The 19,724-nt window shown below is 36.2% G+C and overlaps 1 protein-coding gene across 1 annotated transcript; it reads right to left on the bottom strand.

Annotated features, from left to right (window-relative positions):
* Positions 1-4,516: 4,516 nt before the first annotated feature.
* Positions 4,517-5,455, bottom strand: LOC124227378 (olfactory receptor 2B11-like). Its single transcript, XM_046641355.1, has one exon. The coding sequence runs from the start codon at positions 5,453-5,455 to the stop codon at positions 4,517-4,519; it is 939 nt and encodes a 312-aa protein (XP_046497311.1).
* Positions 5,456-19,724: the final 14,269 nt, after the last annotated feature.

Raw genomic sequence — 19,724 nt, 5'->3', positions numbered from 1 at the left:
TTGAAGATGGTGTTCCTCTGATCAGTGATATATTCCTGTATTCTCCTACTAAATATTCCAGTTTTTGCACCTGCTCCTGGAAAATAGATTTAATTCTTCTTCTTTTTTTTCACATTTAATTAATTTTCTTCCTCTGTTCTCAATTCATGTTCTTTTTATAAAACTTTATTGCTATATACTATATACAAAAAGTTGCACATATTTAATCTGTATAGTTTGATGAGGTCATACATATGCACATGTCCATGATATCATCACCACAAACAAGGTAATAAGCATATCCATCACCTCCAAAAGACTTCTTGTGCTCCCTGCTTTTTTTGTGATAAGAATACTTAGCATGAGTTTGTGCACTTAAAAACTTGTTAAGAGAGAAGAAGCACATTACTGAAGGTGCCTTTTAGCACTTATTGAATTCTGTTTTATAATTAATTTTAAAGAAGGCCTTAGAGAGGTGGAAAATTGGAGGTGATATTATTGAAAGCAAAAATAAACAAATATGCAGAAGAGACAAAATGCAGAAGAGTTTAGGAAATGGAAGTATTCGGTACATATTGTGGTTGGCCTAGGAGGTGATGGTGGTTTTCGGGGAGGTGCACAATGTGGTGGTTGACAAGGAAGAGTAATGAGAAATATATTTAGAGACCCCTTAATGCAGTGGATTTACTTTCTTACTGTGTGAAAAAGAGTGAAACCTTAGTTTCACTTGATAATAAAAGTGAAATCTTGGGCCATCCCCAGTGGCCTAGTGGTTCAGTTTGGCACGCTCCACTTGAGAAGCTCAGGTTCTGTTCCTGGATGCAGACTTACACTAATCGTCTCTCAGTGGCCATGCTGTGGTGGCAACTCACATACAAAAAGAACATAGGCAGTGGATGTTAGCTCAGGGTAAATCTTCCTCAGCAAAAAACAAAGAAAGATGAAATCTTAATATATGTATTCCTTAACTCTCTATGTTAAATAATTAAACTCTGTGTGTACCATGCTGGAGTCCAGCCCTGGCAGAGTCCAGGTTCCCACGGGAGAGATGGCGTCAGCAAAAGTGTAAGTGCTAGACGTGAGACTCGATGCAGTTGCAAGCAAGTCCACTTTATTTCGGGGACAGGGTACACTTATATAGGAAAAGATCACACGAGGTGGTCTAACTATTGTCGTCATGGGAACAGTAGGTGAGGGGCAGTGCGTGACTAAAGGTGATAATCAAAGGTGGTTATCTACGTACCAGATGTGCAGCATACATATCGATTGTTTAGGAAGAGGTTACATAGTTTCAGGGTCTTCAAAGAAGTTAGGAGGACAGCGAGTATATAAATTAACGGAATATAGACCCCTCATCCTTGGGGGTTGCTGTTTGTTCTTTGAGATATGTTTATTGCTAGTTCTGCCTGTTTTTACAAGGCTTCCAGGACAGAGGGAAGACGTTAATCAGTAATAGGCTTTAGAAAGGAGGACAAAGGACTCTGCTTAAAGAATTATGTTCCCTGGAGAAGTGCCTTGCACGATTCTCCTTCCATTGCCAGACCTTGTCACAATACAATGGCAGCTAGATTGGGGGAATGCTTCCCACAGTACCAGGCACTGAGACATCAAGATCAATAGTTAAAAACTGACACACCAGAAAGGGTTAGCATTTTTTTCCTTTTCACATTATGCCAATATTAATGAACATAGAGACTTTAGTTTTATGTAGAATACATTCTTAAGTGATTAACTTTTCAATGCACATTTAGGTTTCTTTCTTTTTGTGAGGAAGATTCACCCTGAGCTAACATGTATTGCCAATCTTCCACTTTTTGCTGAAGAAGATCTAGCCCTGAGCTACCATATACGCCCATCTTCCTCTATTTTGTATGTGGGGTGCTGCCACAGCATGGCTTGATGAGTGGTGCATAGATCCACACCAGGGATCCAAAAACTGCGAACGCCAGGCCACTAAAGTGGAGTGCATGAACTTAACCACTAGCTACCAGGCCAGACCCTTAGTTTTCATTTTGTGTTTAAGATTACTGTATAAATACTTTTGCTCAGGTAAAAATTTCATCATTTAATCAAAATGTGCTGTTGTTTTGAAAATAAACAACAATCAGATATAATATCAGATTGAGATTAATATCAGATTAAGACAGTAGTTATCCATTTTTCTATCTAGAGTCTGCTTCTCAGACGAAGTCTGACATACTTTCCCCATTCCATATATCTAACCCTTGTCCACCCCACTCTCATGGCCCATTGGCCTCTGGGACTCCTCTAAGGCACTGAAATTCTGAGCATCACAATTTGAAAAGATATTGCACTTGTATTAGTCATAAGGCATTTGTTAAACTAGAATCCTGATTTGCATTTATTTTGATCATCTCCCTTGGAGCAAGATACACTTAGCGCTTTGTAGTTATTATGCTATGCAGATCTGTGGATATCTCTAGTGTGGAGAAAATCATTGTTAAACTTTTTTGATATCTGTCTTAAAGACTTTCCCAAATGCATGTCTGCATTTTTGTTATCTTTAGAACTAGGGGTTAAAATGCTTTGCTGTTGTCCATTTGTTCTTAAGGAAGAGGTCACATATTTGGAAAAAAAAATTTTGATTACCTTCTTTAAAGGCAACCTGAAGTTTTCTCATGCTTTATATCAAGGGTAGAACACACTTTCCCCTTCAAATATAATAAACAAAGCTTCTCAATGGTTAATGAAGGTATCCTTCATGCTGGAATATACTGAACGTATATGACCTGAAATTGTGAAGACATATACTACAAATAAAACAGTTCTATAACTTCCTCCTACCACTAATCTTAGTATTCTTGATCCTGAGGTTTTTGTATATAATTCACTTAGGAAGTCCTAATTTTTTAGAGCCTAAATGATATTCACACTTCTGAAATGTGTAACCTTTAAAGGCTTAGAAGGAAGTATACACATTACTGAGTCCAGGAAAGAGCATAATTTAAGAAAGCAGCCAGAACAACTTTAGCCAGTCTACAGTCTGTAGCTGAGATTTTGACACAATATTGCTGGTTTTGCCCCCCAAACTGAAAATTACTATATTTCTCTGCCTGCAAGACTAAGTTAGATGAAGAATATCTTAACAATGATCAACAAAAATGATCAGAGATATTATTTACATCACAGAGATTTTATTCTCATGATTCTTTGTGTGTGTGTGTGAGTAAAAATTAAAAACGTTTTCCGGCAATCAGCCAGCAATTAGCCAAATTTTAAACTTACTTAGAATTTTTCCAAAGTAAATATACTTAAGTCCATCTGACTCAAGAACTGGACCAGCACCTGATGCTCTACTATTTTTCAGAGTGAATCTGGGTTTTAGTTGACTCTTGCTCAATATAACATACAATTCTCCTTGAAATAATTCCATTGATCATGCCAGAAGACATGCCAGGAAAGCACAAATGACATCTTGTTTTCCTTACAATTGTGCATTTCTTTACTACACAATGCCATGTTGATTTCTCGCAATATTAATTTACACCAAGTAACAATAAAGAACCATTAATTTGCTCCCCAAGATTGTAACTAATTTTATGAAAACATTTTAAGTTTTAGGTGTGAATCCTAGAAGTAAGTTCAGTGCTTTTAACTTTTCATGATACAGATTCTGAGCTTCATTTTCATCCAAGATTTACATCAACCAAAAGATACTCATATTGTTTGTTGAGATAATCAAATTGCTTTCCTATCCAGAAATACAAATGATTCCCCTCTCATATTGATTCTACAATTTCAAAAGGCATTTCTGGCTTTTTCAGTTAGGCACAGAAATATTTCCAGATTTTGGCTCATTATTAATATCCTTTCTTTATTCTTTCACTGAAACAGAAGGCTCTCATTTATGATAAAGGAATGTTAAGAAACTTATCCACACGTTTTGTCCCTATATTTTATTCATTTTAATATTTAAAGACAAATTAATTAAATTATGAAACACTGAACATTTGTTCATTAAACAAGAGTAACAATGAATATTTTATGAAGAAATAGACTCTACATAAATTGAGGTTGATAAACTTATGAGATCATGGTTGTTCTAAAATATAGAGTGCCTCACACTGGATATTCATTGCAGCCATGCTGTCCACTTAGACATGGGCCACTCATTCAGAGAATGATGAAGTGTTTCTCAGGTGACACTGTGATAGGAAGTCCACTAATAAATGGTTGCCATGTTATTTTATGAAAATTTGCTTGAACTCATGAACTTATATTATAATTTATATTATTACTTCTTTTGTTACTATTTAATGCAGTTACTAAATTCAGTCTACCAACCAGCATAGAAATATTTTAAATATATTTGCAGAAACAGAGTGCACTTACTAGTGAATCTGAGCCCAGTATCATCCTTACCTAACACCATTATAAAGAATATGAGAAACGTGAGTTATTTTGCATGAAGAACACCTAGCATGAGATTTTGGGAAATAGGAGACAAGAATGAGTTACTAGAGAAATCCCAATAAACCTACTCTTATTGTTAAATAATTTCATTTGACATCCACTATCACTTTGAAGTGAAAATGCTCCTCACCAGTTTGCCCAGTGCCCCCTTTACATCCTTATTCCGCAGGGTGTAGATGAAAGGGTTGAGTGTAGGAGTCACCACTCCATAGAAGAGAGCCATGAACTTGGGCTGGTCCCTTGAGATGGAGGAGGGGGGCTGAAGGTACATGCTAATGGCTGGACCATAAAATAAGAAAACGACAATGAGATGGGAGGAACAGGTCCCAAAGGCTTTTATCCTTCCCTCAGAAGATTTAATTTTGAATACAGCATGTCCAATACAAGCATAGGAAATAAGAATTAAGCATAGCGGAACAGCTAACATAAAAATGCATACCACCGACAGTGTGAGTTCATTAGCACCCTTTTCACCACAGGCATTCTTTATTAGAACAGGAATCTCACACAACAAGTGATCCAGGGTATTGAGACCACACAGTGGTAACTGTAATGTAACAGTGGCCTCTGAGACAGCGTAGATCATTCCGCACAGCCACACAGTGGACACTAATAGGATACGGATGTTCTGATTCATGACGAGGGTGTAGTGTAGAGGCTTGCAGATGGCCACATAGCGATCAAAAGACATGATAGCCAGAAGCAGACATTCTGTGCCCCCCATTGTGTGGAAGAAATAAAGTTGAATGGCACACCCCATATAGCTTATTGTCTTCTTAGCGCTTCCCAGGTTAAACAGCATCTGAGGGACAATGCTTGTGGTATAGCACATGTCCAAAAAGGAGAGGTTAGTGAGGAAGAAATACATGGGGCTGTGCAGACGGGGGTCTAGCTTGGACACCAGAATGATGGCTATGTTTCCCATCATGGCCGTGGGGTATGTTATAAGAAGAATAATGAATAGAGGAAGCTCTAGCCAAGGACGGTCAGCAAAGCCCAGTAGAATAAATTCTTCAGGATGGCTTTTGTTAATTAGTGCCATAATCTTCAATTTGTTTCACCTATAGTAGGGAAATGGAAGAAAAGGTGGAAAGAGTTATGAGAAATGACACAGCATAACTATGAATTGGCCATCCAGTCATAGAATATGGATTACAGTAACTTGCGGGGGAAATGGTAAAAAGGATGTGACACCAGGTGACTTAATTTCCCTTTATGACGCTACATAATAAAGGCAATTACCTTAAACAAGTAGCCTAACCATTCTGAAACTGAATTTCCTCTTCTGTGTAATAAGTATAACAATAAGTATTTCCTGGGTTATAGTGATGATTAAATGACAGGTAGAAACAAATTTGTTTTGGAAACTCCAAAGCAATGGTTTGCAAGGCGTGCCTAGCACAAAAATCAGCTGAGGAGGCTGTTAAAATGCAGTTTATTGGTTCCTATTTCCAGGTGTCTGATACTGTAGATGTGGCATGGGGCCAGGAATCAGATGTTTGGTTTTCAGAAATGCTGCTGCAAGGCATTACTGAAACATTAAAAAGAGTAAAACTATTGAGTATCCATAGTAGAAGGAGGAATACAAAACCTGGAGCTCTAAGAATCAAGATAACCTTGGCAAGATCCAATTACATTTAGCTGAATTATTACATCATCTCCATGGGGAGTAAGAAGGATGGTTTTAGAAAAAACCATCTCAATAATTTGGACTTGATCAAGAAATTTAAACACTTTCTCATCAGTTTCTGAAGTTTAAACTAGGAGATCTGATGTTTTCTCAAACTCAAACTCAAACTGAGCATTTGATTTTTTATGTTAAATTTTAATTTATCTATCTTTTATTAATTTCTCTCTATTGAGTGAGTGTATCATTTTTTTTACATAAGAGTTTGGACAGTTATTAGTAATTCACTTGATTCTATGTAGCTGCACATACATCTTTTAACCCTAGAGAACTGGTTTAGGAGAAAAGTCAATATTGCTATTTAGGACCAGAAGCTTATTCATACCCACAAATTATTTTAGATATTTAAAACATGTATATATATATATACATATATATACATATATATATATATATAAGCTCTGAGATACATTGTAACAACAAAATCAGCTAGCTGTAAAGCGTATTTTGAGAAAGATTAATTAGGTAATGTTTTCTGTTTATACTTTATTTTTACTTTAGTACTGTGGTATCTTTCATGAAATTTATAATCTTCTGTAAAATGAGGGATATTCAGAAGGGAAGTTAAGATGGTGCATCCCAGTGACCAAATTCTGTGTTACCCAATCAGTCAATTAGCAGTTAAAGGGTAACATTAATTTTGTAGGGTTGCAAGACATAGTTTCCACATTCTCTATTCATTAAATCCTCAAAGGCATCTTGTGAGGTGTCACATCAAGCTACTCAGGGGTAAGATGTGAATGTTGTCCTTTGATTGCATGATATCCCTAGGTCAGAAGTGTGCAATACAATAATAAGATAGTAATAATTCCAACTAATCCTTAATGAGTACTGTGCGACAAACATTACGGCAAGAATTCATACCCATTAATCATTTGATATCCATCCCCAGACCCTATAAAACAGGCAATTCTAGTTACTATATTTTAAGACATTGTTAATCATTCATTTCTACTGTCTGCTAATAACTAAGGAAGTTCTAAAGATCAAAAATCAGTCAGTTCCTTAAATAAGGTAGTGAGATAATGAGATTATAAATTCAGAGTTTAGAGATTCAAAGAAAGCATCAGTGCTGTAGGGATGTTTCCTGAATGAATGTGTTCCCTATACCTTAATCGACTTTGACATTATTCAGAATCTTACATGAGCACATTGAATTTGGGAGGATAGATTGGCATAAGTTTTTTTCAGGTGAAAATTCTATGTTTAGATGAGATATGAAATAAAAACATATGCATTAATTTGATGGCTACAATAAATATTCTAAAAATTGCGATCTACTCATATTATTAAATAACTGACATAAAAGATATGTATTATTTATACATATAACATCATTATACTCACCTTTTAGATTTTTCCACTATGAAATATTTTTCAGTTTTTTAAAGAGTAATTTAAATCTGATTCTTCATGAATTTCTCCCTAGTTAATTCTATCTAACTCTAATGACAGTGATCAGTCAAGTATTTTTCTGTAATTTTATTAAATTTTATAAATGTATTATTTATGATTTTGTGCATCTTATTCACCTTACTAAGGGTAATTTTGTTTGTGAATGGTGATCAGCCCGGGAGGCTCTTTCATTTCTCTATTTCCCTAGATACACTTCTGCAGGTGTGCTTAATCAATGTGATTTACAATGAATGTATATTTAATAGCTATAATTCTGTCCTTAGATATCTAAATCTTTTCCATGCCATTCTCATGATGTTTCAATACTTCTAGCTCTTTGATCCCAGGACTTTTGGGTTTTTTACTTGCAGTGATTTCTCATTACTATTTCTATTTATCCGTGATCCATTTATCCATGAATGTTAAAATCACTTTAATAAAATGCCAAACTCTATTCCTTTGGACATTTCTACTGTATCTCCACTCACATTTTCATTCTATGTGTATCTCATTTATATATCATTTTCATCATGCAAAGTATTTTATTAAAAGTTATTTTTATCTGACATCAAAATATTCAGATGAGACACGTGGGTAAGTTGTCTATCACGTTTCGACCATGTATAAAAAAAACTTCACATGACTGAATGAAAGCTTCACACTTCGTTCAAATATTTTTCATCTTTCTTATATAGTATTTATTGAAATTTATAGGCTTTTAAGGTTGGTTTAAATATGAACCAAAGAGATTGATTATAAAAAGAGAAATGTAGTTGCTTTGTATAGCCACTGAATTAGGTACTTCCAAAGTTTATAAAAGGCTCCCTGAAATGAAATGCTCTGTGCTTTTTCTATGTATATTAGGAACTATGATGTATACACATTCCACCTTCCCCTAAGAATGTGCGGCTTTTAGAACAAGGATCTTCTTACTCACCTTATTTTGATAAATATCATTCAATAAAAAGGAATGAAGGATTACACATGAAGTTTTCAAGTTTTCAAAGAAGGACACAGAACTGTAGCACACAGATGAATATTTAAGAATTATCTTCAGAAGTGTGAGTTTTTCATTTGATACAATGCTGCCAGAGAGAAAAAAGCATGAGTTAGGAAGACTATGGTAGATAATATCATGAATGCTTTGTGAGTGTGCTATTTGTACTATATTCCCGAGACTCTTGGGTGCTGTTTCAAACAGGCCATTTATGCTTACCCCAGATGAGTTAGCTGAGCAAGTTCCTTGGGACAGAGTTCTCTATGGACGTGCTTCTAATTGCAATTAGTTACCTAGTGACTTGAGGTTGGTAGCAAGTCTCTTCTGTTAGATTTGCCTTAAAATAGACTCATTTGAGTTTCTAACACACTGGACACTAATTTTAAATAGAATACAATTAGAGTAAACCTAATTTCAACAAATGAATCTGGCGAGTTTAAATGTGAGTTACTTGAACATCTTATTTTGTTCATTTGTGAAATATCTCACATAAAATTCAATTACTTCTGGTCATGCAACAAAGGAGTACAAAATGAGTTGGGATGAGAAGAAAAAACAATAAGTGGTCTTTCCAATGAGAAAGAATCAAGTGATATTTAAAACAAAACTTTCAAAATATGTAACGATTCTATAACGAAATGACTAAATGGCAGTCTCTCTCTGTCTTCCTCTCTGTAGCCATACGCACACACATAGCCCACATAATATTAATCATATATGTAGATGAACATTAATATTTTTAAAATTACACACAGTCCATGAATATATTATTTTTAAAAACAAATTGAAATATACAAATAGTAGGTACAAATGTATAGGTTGTCATTTGACAACCTCCTCCTATGGTCCATAATCACTCTCCTTTCCCTAGTAGTAACCACTACTATCATATGGGTGTGCTTTCCACATTGTATATTTGCTACATGTTTTCCACACCCTCTACTCTGCCCCAGATCCAATTTTCTACCCTACTATGTATGTTTCTACCCTGTAGATGTGCTGTATCTCAAGAGGCTGAATCAAGAGGATTCATTGATCTGACTTCTGGTTGGGTTCCACCAGTTGAGAATGACTAGTTGAACAATAATATGGAGTATGTTCCTTTGTCCTTAACATGCTGTCCAAGAAATGAAGAACCAAGAATCAGGTATTTAAAAAACTGTCATTAAGTAATTGGGACCACATATAGTAAAATATCATAGAGCAAAAAGTTTTTAAGAACCTAAAAAACATATTTTAGTTCTTTGAACCATCTTGCGCTATGGAAATCTTATAGTTTGGGACACCTTATGAAGCATCCTGTTCTTTTGACCATCTAAATTTTTTAAAACTTTTCAATTTCTGTTTCTTTTTCTCCCTCTTGTGCTTTCAAAACTTATGAGTTCTCTTTTATACGTATAAACTTTATTTCCTTTGAAATGCTATAATTATAGCACATATGATGCTAAATCCTAGCTTCATCAGGCTGGTATTCTATTTAATTTGTAATCTAAAAAGACACTATTTACCAAAAATTCCTCCAAAGATTAACAGAGATGTTATTTTTTTTGTATTGTACTTTTTAAACCACTACACAAACAGCGCAATTTTATTGCAGGCAGGGCTATCAGTATAAATTTTTCTCACTTTGTGAATGAGGAAGCTGCAGGGAAGGAGATACGTGACTTGTCTAACTTAAGCAACTTTTATTAGACAAAATCAGGGTACTGGCAATAGATTTTTAGCTCTAAGCTCCCTTCTTTTCATCAAAAACACTCAAGGTAAGCTACAAGCTCTGAGATTCTCCCATTGCCGATCCTAAACCTCTGACCAACATTTGGTGCACTGGCACAGCACGTATGGTTTTGGGCCACAGGCAACTTTACTGAAGAACTAACAATGAAGCCAGCCTTTTCCCAGCTAAGAATGGAGGCTAAATGCACTGAAGCACTAGCTTCTTCTTTACCCCAGTAAATTTCTCCTCTTCATTCAGATGGATGTCTCTCAAACTCTGTCCACTTCATCTTATACTTAGTCCTGTGCAGCATATTCCCTGTACTCATGCTCAATTATCTCTTCCTATTGTGTCTCAGTGGTGCAGGATTATGGGCACAAATATATCATCCAGGTAATCACAGAAACTAGCTCTGGCTTCCATCCCAGATACACTCATTCTCTGTTGTTCTGTTGGCCTGAAGTTCACATCTTCTATGTCTATTTTACAAATGTGGGTCTGGAAGTTCACTCCTTATCATATGTTATGACAACATCACGTGATTTCAAACATAATAAATGTTGAGTTCAAATCCACCATATTCCATGTATAATTCAACAACAACAAGAAAACCTACAGAAAGGAAAAGCAATACAAAGGTTTACCATAGAATCTTCTCCAGATTTCACAAATGTTAGCATTTTACCATTTTTGCTTTATCACTCTCTATCTACAATAATATTAATATGCATTTTTAAATATATTTCTGAATTATTACAGTGTATAATGCACATTTACCCCTAAGCACTCCTGGAAGTATACCCTAAAGGAAAGATCTAATCGAGGAATACAAATCGGATTTCAATGTTGTATCTCTTAGTCCTGCTTAATCTGAAACCTTTCCTTAGTCTTTCCTTGTCTTTAATGAGCTTAACATTTTTGAAGAGTACAGGCCATTTATTTGGCATAATATCTTTCAATTTAAATTGGCCTGGTGTTTATGCATGATTAGATTCAATTTATTAATTTTTTGGGCATGAATACCACAGAAGTGATATTGCATCCTTCTCGATGCATCATATTAGAAAGTATATGGTATTCATGTATTGAGTTACTGGTGATATTTTCATCACTTGGTTAAAGTGGTGTTTGCTAGTCTTCTCTATCATAAGGTCACTGTGTTTCCTTTGGTAATTTATAGGTATTTTGTGGGGAGATACACTAAGACTAGGTGGAATTCTGTTTTCATTTAACTTTCACCTACTAGTTTTAGTACCAATCATCCCTTATTAATTCTTCCCAGAAACAATTATTACCATACTGGTTGCCAAATGGTGACTTTCAAATTTGTGTCATTCACGATACATTTATTTTGTAGTGTGATAGGCTGAATAATGCCTCCTCTTTCTCTTTTGTCAAGTAATGCACGTCCTAATACCTGGGACCTGTGATTATATATTACTTTACATGGCAAAAGGGCGTTAGTAGATGTGAATAAGAGGTGGGGAGATTATCCTGCACTATCTAGGTGAGCCAATATAATCCCAAGAGTCTTGACAAGAGGGAGGCAGGAGGCTAGAGAGAAGAGGAGATACCATGCTGCTGACTTTAAAGGTGGAAGAAAAGTCATGAGCCAAGGAATGTAGGTGGCCTCCACAAGCTGGAAAAGGCAAAGAAACAAATTCTCTCCTGAAGCCTGAAGAACGACTCAGCCCTGTTGACCCGCTATAGTTTTCTGATAGGTAACTATAAGATTATGAATTTGTGTTATTTAAAGCCAATAAGTTTTCAATAATTTGTTATAGCAGCAACGGGAAACTAACAGAATTGTCATTCTACTGGAAGGAATAGCTTCGCTTTTTACCCTATCTATGTGTATATGTATATATGTATTGTGCATGTATGTATGTATCATCTATCATCTATCATCTATCTATCTATCTATCTGTCTATCTATCTATCTCACATTTACCTACCTATTTTAATTTGAATTTATGGATTTCCTTTTGATATATTATTATTTTGTTGCTGAAACTGCCACTATTTGACCTGTGAGGACCACGTCCAGTTGTCTTATATACCCTTTTGCTATGTCCCCATAGTTCTTAGAACATTATCCTAATTTCTGTCAGAGCAAAGTGATTTTGACTAATCTCACACTTTCCCATGGAAGAGACACATTTTCCTATTGTAGGTCACGTGATCACACCTTTGAACACAGAAATGGGTTGCCTAATAAACAACTCACCAGAAATGCATGGAGTAGACAAAACCAAGAGATTTTAATATGGTTGACAAATGCTTGATTAGTTAAAACATTACTTTCTTTTACTCTTCCAAGAAATAGAGAGTTTTTGTATTGTGCTTGAGAATGGGACAACATTGAAGAATACTTACTAAATATGGGTTTGGTAGCTATTTATGGCAGGATTGTATATTCTTGAAATTTGAAGACTTTTTAAATTACCTTGATTCTTCATGAGTTTTTAGATTTGAAATTCGGGTTAAGTTAATGACTAAAAGAATTTGACTTTCTCATGCCTACACTGGTGGTCTAACCAGAGTCAAAACAAGCATGTGTTGATGAAGGGAGGAATCTTGGAATTTTTTTTTGAATATTAGGCCTAGTGGGCCTCATAAAGATGTGTTTACATTAAGAATACCTTGACTATCGGTGTGGGCATCTAAGTTTTAAACTGCCAAGTGCCTGAAACAGTGATCCTTGAATTGTACAGATGTGGAAAGACATTGAACCTCTCAGACTTTGGAGTTACTAGGTAGGACCTAGAAGAGACAGAGTTCTTGTGGTCAGCCTCCTTTGATTAAGAGCAGCTTGTACATTTCTACCTTATGTCTTCTATTACATGAAAATGTTTGAGAAGCACTGTCTATCTTCCCCCACGGCCACCCCATTGATGGTCTCTCCTGGTTGCCAGGTGCTGAGTTAGGTTACAAGCAGAAGACTTCTAGTGTTCTCTTCAGTTTGTTGTGAAATAGGAGGATCCTGGCAATCTGAGGGAGATCTGGTTCTGTGGTGGACCCACTTACTGCTTGGATGTTCTACTTTGTGTAAGTCCTGGGGAGGCTGAATGAGGCCATGTCAGTGTTGCCTGGAGACATGAGACTCAACCAGATCAATAGATTTAATGTAGGAGGGGGTGATAAGTGCAGCTATATTTGGGTGTTTTAATCATTAAAAGCCCACAGTATGCAAATAAGGAAAAAAGAATTTGCCATAACAATTTCTGCTCCAGTAGAAGCAAAAATAAAGTTTTTGATAAATCAGTCTGAGTGAGCAATTGATGACTCTTTCTTACTGTACTTAGAGAAGAAAAAATGGATGACAGGGACTTAGAATAGGAAGAACAAAGAAATCAGAAAAGGAGTGCCACCCAATAATCAGTCAAAAAGAGTTTAGAAGAAATTGATTTATGCTTCTTTCTTTCTTTCATCCTTCCTTCCTCCCTTCCTCATTTCCTCCCTTCCTCCCTTCCTTCCTTCCTTCCCTTTCTTTCTTTAGGAAGATTAGCCCTGAGCTAACATCTGCCACCAATCCTCCTCTTTTTGCTGAGGAAGATTGGCCCTGAACTAACACCTGTGTCAATCTTCCTCTGTTTTATATGTGGGATGCCTGCCACAGCATGGTTTGATAAGTGACACATAGGTCGTTGCTCGGGGTCCAAATCAGTGAACCCTGGGCCCTGAATTGGAGTGTGTGAACTTAACTGGTGCATCACCAGGCCAGCCTGAGTTATGCTTCTTTAAAGACTCTTCACCCAGGGCCAGCCCGGTGGTGCAGTGGTTAAGTTCGCACGTTCTGCTTCTTGGTGGCCCGGGATTTGCCAGTTCGGATCCTGGGTGCGGACATGGCACCACTTGGCACGCCATGCTGTGGTAGGTGTCCCACATATAAAGTAGAGGAAGATGGGCACGGATGTTAGCTCAGGGCCAGGCTTCCTCAGCAAAAAAGAGGAGGACTGGCAGTAGTTAGCTCAGGGCTAATCTTCCTCAAAAAAAAAAAAAAAGACTTTTCACCTGGAAGAAAACAAAATAAAAATGATGTTATTTGAAGAACACCAAATCACTGAAGACTTAAAAATCACATTAAAGATATTCAGAATGAGCCATGCATTTTTTTATTGAGGTATAATTGGCATATAACAGTATATTAGTTTAAAGTGTACAACATAATGATTCGATATATGTGTACACTGAAATAATCACTGCAATAAGTCTAGTTACCATTGATTACCATGGAAAGTTACAAAATTTTTCTTCTCCTGATGAAAGCTTTTGAGATTTACTCTCTTAGCAACTTTCAAATATGCAATACAGTACAATATTATTGACTATAGTCAATATGCTGTACATTACATCTTTATGATTTATTTACCTTATAACTGAGGTTTGTACCTCTTGACCTGCTTCACCCATTTTGGCCACCTCCCTAACTCCCTCCTCTCTGACAACAACCAATCTGTTCTTTGTATCTATGAGTTTTGTTTTCTTCTGTTTGTTCATTTGTCTTATTTCTTAGATTTCACATATAAATGAAACCATATGTTGTTTGTCTTTCTATGTCTGAAATTTCATTCAGCATTATACCCTCAAGGTCCATCTACGTTGTTGTAAATGACAAGGTTTCATCTTTTTATGGCTGAGCAATATTCCTTTGTATACATATACCTCACATCTTTATCCTTTAATCCATTGATGGACACTTAGGGTATTTCCATATCTTGGCTATTGTAAATAGTGGCGCAATGAACATAGGGGTACATATATATTTTTGAATTAGTGTTTTTGTTTTATTCAGGTAAATACACAGAAGTAGAATTACTATGTCATATGATAGTTCTATATTTAATTTTTTGAGAAGCTTTCATACTGTTTTCCATAGTGGCTGAACCAATTTATGTTCCAACCAATAACGCATGAGATTTCCCTTTTCTCCACATCCTTGCCAAGGGTTGTTATTTCTTGTCTTTTTGATAATAACCATTCTAACAGGTTTGAGGTGATATCTCATTGTTTTGATTTGTATTTCCCTGATGATTAGTGATGTTGAGCATCTTTTCATGTGCCTGTTGGCCATCAGTATGTTTTCTTGGGAAAGACATCCATTCAGATTCTCTGTCAATGTTTTAAGTGAATTATTTATTTTTTTGTTATTGATTTGTGTGAGTTCTTCATATATTTTGGATACTAACAATTTATCAAATACTTGGTTTGCAAATATTTTCTTCCATTCAGTAGGTTGCCTTTTCATTTTGTTGATGGCTACCTTTGTTATGCAGAAGCTTTTTAGTTTGATGTAGCTCCTCTTGTTTATTTTGGCTTTTGTTGCCTTTACTTTAGAGGTCACATCCAAAAAATCATCACCAAGATTGACATCAAGGAGCTTACCACTTCTATTTTCTTCCAGCAGTTTTATGGTTTCAGGTCTTATGTTCAAGTCTTTAATCTATTTTGAGTTAATTTTTGTATGTGGTGTAAGATAGTACTCTTAATTTCATTCTTTTGCCTGTGGTTGTCCAATTCTCCCAACACCATGTATTATAGAGATCACCCTTTCCCTATTATATATTCTTGCCTCCTTTGTCATAAATTAATTTAATATATGTACATGGGTTTCTTTCTGGGCTCTCTATTCTGTTCTGTTGACGTATACGTGTTTTTTTTTTTTAATGCCAATACCATACTGTTTTGATTATTGTAGTTTTGTAATATAGTTTGAAATCAGGCAGTGTGATGCCTCTAGCTTTGTTCTTTTTTCTCAAGATTGGTTCGTCTGTTCTGGATCTTTTGTGGTTTCATACAAATTTTAGGATTGTTAGTTCTATTTCTGTGAAAACATCATTGAAATTTTGATAGAGATTTCATTGAATTTGTATGTTGCTTTGAGTAATGTGGACATTCTAAAAATATTAATTCTTCCAGACCATGAGCATGGAATATCTTTGAATTTATTTGTGTCTTCTTCAATTTTTTTCATCAATGTTTTCAGGTTTTCAGTGTGCAAGTCTTTTACCTCCTTAGTTAAATTTATTCCTATGTATTTTATTCATTTCTATGCAATTGTACATGAGACTGTTTTATTAATTTCTCTTTCTGAAATTTCAAAATTATGTATAGAAATACAACAGAAATTTTTATATTGATTTTTTTTTTTTACCCTGAAGCTTTACTGAATTCGTTTAGTAGTTCTAAGAGTCTTTTGGTGGAATCTTTAGGATTTTCTCTCTATAAAATTGTGTCATCCAGGAGTGACGTCAGCAACATGGCAGAGTGAGTTGTTCCCTTTGTCTGAGGGTGGATAGACCTGCCCTCTGGGAAGTGGTGGAGATAGGTGAGCACTTCCTGCTGTCCCCTGGCAGCCCTGTGCATGTGCATGATCACTTTACAACCTGGTGCAAGCACTCCAACAGTAGGAACATGCATCAGGGTGACTGTAGGAAGAGGCAGTGGCAACTCTTGACCCACTCATGATCTCTTTCCTAGTGGGGAAGGGGAGTCCACTGTACTCCTGCAACCCCAGGGAGTGGCCCTAGCTTGGTCAAGTGAGGAAGCCCCACCCATAAAGCACAGTTCACAGAAGTGCCTGAAAGCTCGCCAATCTGGCAAAAGCACCCATAGTACCCTCACAGATTCCAGCAGATGCAGTGGGGCCAGAAACACTGATCCTTCTTCCTCCTAGTGGTAACAGGTGCAATCTGTGACCTAATACTACCACAAATGCCCTAACAAAAGATTAGGTCATCAAACACCATAAGAAACTGCAGCAGCAATTCAGACTAGAAGAAAAATTACAGTTCTCCAGAAACAAAATCTGAAGACACAGAAATTTACAAACCAAATGACAGAGAATTAAAAATAACTGTCATAAAGAAACTCAAAATACAAGAGAACACAGAAAGACTGTTCAATGAGCTCAGAAATAAAATGAATCTCTTCACCAAAGAGATTGAAACTATAAAAAAAAAAAACAAACAGAAATTATGGATATAAAGGACACAATTAATGAAATAAAAATAATCTAGAATCCTTAAGAAATAGAGCTGATGTTATGGAGGAAAGAATTAGTGATTTAGAGGATGAAAATATAGACATTCTACATGTGGAGGAGGAGACAGAACTAAGATTTTTAAAAAACAAAAGAATTATTTGATAAATATCAGACTCAATTAGAAAAAGCACCATAAAGATTATAAGTATTCAAGAGGGAGAAAAGAGGGAGAAGGGAGCAGAGAGCTTGTTCAAAGAAATAATAGTTAAGAACTTTCCGAAACCTATGGAAGGAACTGGACTTACAAATACATGAAACTAATAGAATGTCTAATTACATCCATGCTAAAAGACCTTCTCCAAGGCATATAGTAGTAAAACTGGCAAAAGTCAGTGACAAAGAAAAGTTATTAAGGGCAGCAAGGCAGAAGAAAATAACCTACAAAGGAAACCCTATCAGGCTTTCAGAGCATTTCTTAGCAGAAACCCTACGCTGGGAGAGAATGGAATGATATATTCAAAATACTGAAAGACAAAAACTGTCAGTCAAAGGGGCTGGCCTGGTGGTGCAGCAGTTAAGTTCACATGTTCTGCTTTGGAGGCTCAGGGTTTGCTGGTTTGGATCCCAGGTGCGGACATGGCACCGCTTATCAAGCCATGCTGTGGCAGGCGTCCCACATATAAAGTAGAGGAAGATGGGCACAGATGTTAGCTCAGGGCTAGTCTTCCTCAGCAAAAAGAGGAGGATTGGCAGCAGATGTTAGCTCAGAGCTAATCTTCCTTAAAAACAAAAACAAAACTGTCAGCCAAAAATACTCTATCCAGCAAAACTTTACTTCAGATATAATGGAGAAATAAAAGCTTTCCCAGATAAACCAAAACTGAGGCAAAGGCCTACAAAGCTTTGAGCAAGGAGATAAATAGACATAATCAGAAAACTGCAGCTGTCTGTCAGAATAAGGAGCCAAATACTCAATTATAACAAAAAGTAAAAGGAAAGAAAGTATCAAAAGTAACAAACACTTCAACTTAGTCACAAACTCACAACATTAAAAACAGAACAATCTGTAACAGCCTTAACTCAGAAGGGGAGGGGAGAGGGATGAAACCTGCTTAGGTTATTGAAGATAAGAGGCTATGAGAAAATGGACTATTTCATCTATGAGATCTTTTATATAAATATCATGGTAACCACTAAATGAAAATATCAGAGCAGAGCCACAATTCACAAAAAGAGAGAAAACCTCCTCAGAAAACCACCAAAATGAAGTTGCAGTTGAAAATAAAAAGGAAGAGAAACAATGGAATCATAGAACAATCAGAAAACAAGAGATAAAACAGCAGTATTAAGGCCTCATATATCAATAATCATGCAATGTAAATTGATTGTATTCTCAAACATCCAACCTGGGCTTGTGAGACTGCACAGTCCCCTCAGTGATATCCCTCCCTACTTCAGGTTGCTGCATCTGGAGTGTGGTTCCCATCAATACCGGTCATGTCTCTCCTATAGGTCTCTATGTGGTCTCTCTATTGTTTGTTTTACAGAAGCTCTTCATTCAGCCCTGAATTCTTCATGAGATATTTCTCTATACTTAGGTGCAGATTCACTGTGTCCATGAGAAGATTTGTGTTCAGGGTCTTCCTACACTGCCGTCTTGGACCTCTCTCTCATACTATAAGTGATTAATCTACTACCTTTACTACATATTTACCTTTACCAGTGAGATTTTTACTTTCATATGTTTTCTTGTTACTAATTAGTTCTCTTTGGTTTCAGCTTAAAGAAGTCCCTTTAACCTTTCTTGTAAGGCCCGTTTAGTGGTGATGAACTCTTTAGCTTTTGCTTGTCTGAAAAACTCTCTGTCTCTCCTTCAATTCTGAATGATAGCCTTGCTGGGTGGAATATTCTTGATTGTCAGGTTTTTTCTTTCAGCACTTTGAATATCGTGCCACATCCTTCTGGCCTGCAAAACTTCTGCTGAAAAGTCTGCTGATAGTCTTGTGGGGGTTCCCTTGAATATAACAAGTTGTTTTCCTCTTGTTGCTTTTAAGATTCTGACTTTATCATTTGATGTTTTCATTAGAACAAGTCTTGGGGTGGATTGCTTTGGGTTTTCCTTATTTAGACCTCTCTGGGCTTACTGGATCTGGACATCTGTTTTTTTCCCCAGGTTAGAGAACTTTTCAGCCATTATTTCTTCAAATAAGTTTTATGCCTCCTTCTCTTTTCTTCTTCTGAGACCTCTGTAATCTGAGTGTCATTCCACTTGATATTGTCTCATAGGCTCCTTAAGCTATCTTCACCTTTTGAAGTTCTCTTTTCTTTTTGATATCTTGTTTGGGTTAGTTACATTTCTCAAAACTAGCTGAACAGTTCCTCCAAAACAAAGGATAAAAACACCACATCAAGACAGGTAGGAGAGGCAGAGACACTCTCAATTGTGGGTAAGCATGCTGAGGTGGGGATTTTGGTGAGACAGTGTCTCTGCCTCTCTTAGCCATGCTGATGTGGCCCTGTAGTTTCCAGGTCT

The sequence above is a fragment of the Equus quagga genome, chromosome 15, assembly GCF_021613505.1.
Source record: "Equus quagga isolate Etosha38 chromosome 15, UCLA_HA_Equagga_1.0, whole genome shotgun sequence".
NCBI classification, from domain to species: Eukaryota; Metazoa; Chordata; class Mammalia; order Perissodactyla; family Equidae; genus Equus; species Equus quagga.
This window is presented reverse-complemented; position numbering and strand designations above follow the sequence as displayed.

What these genes read in the sequence shown, in the direction of transcription:
- LOC124227378 (XM_046641355.1), bottom strand. Translation starts at nt 5,455, where the DNA reads ATGGCACTAATTAACAAAAGCCATCCTGAAGAATTTATTCTACTGGGC.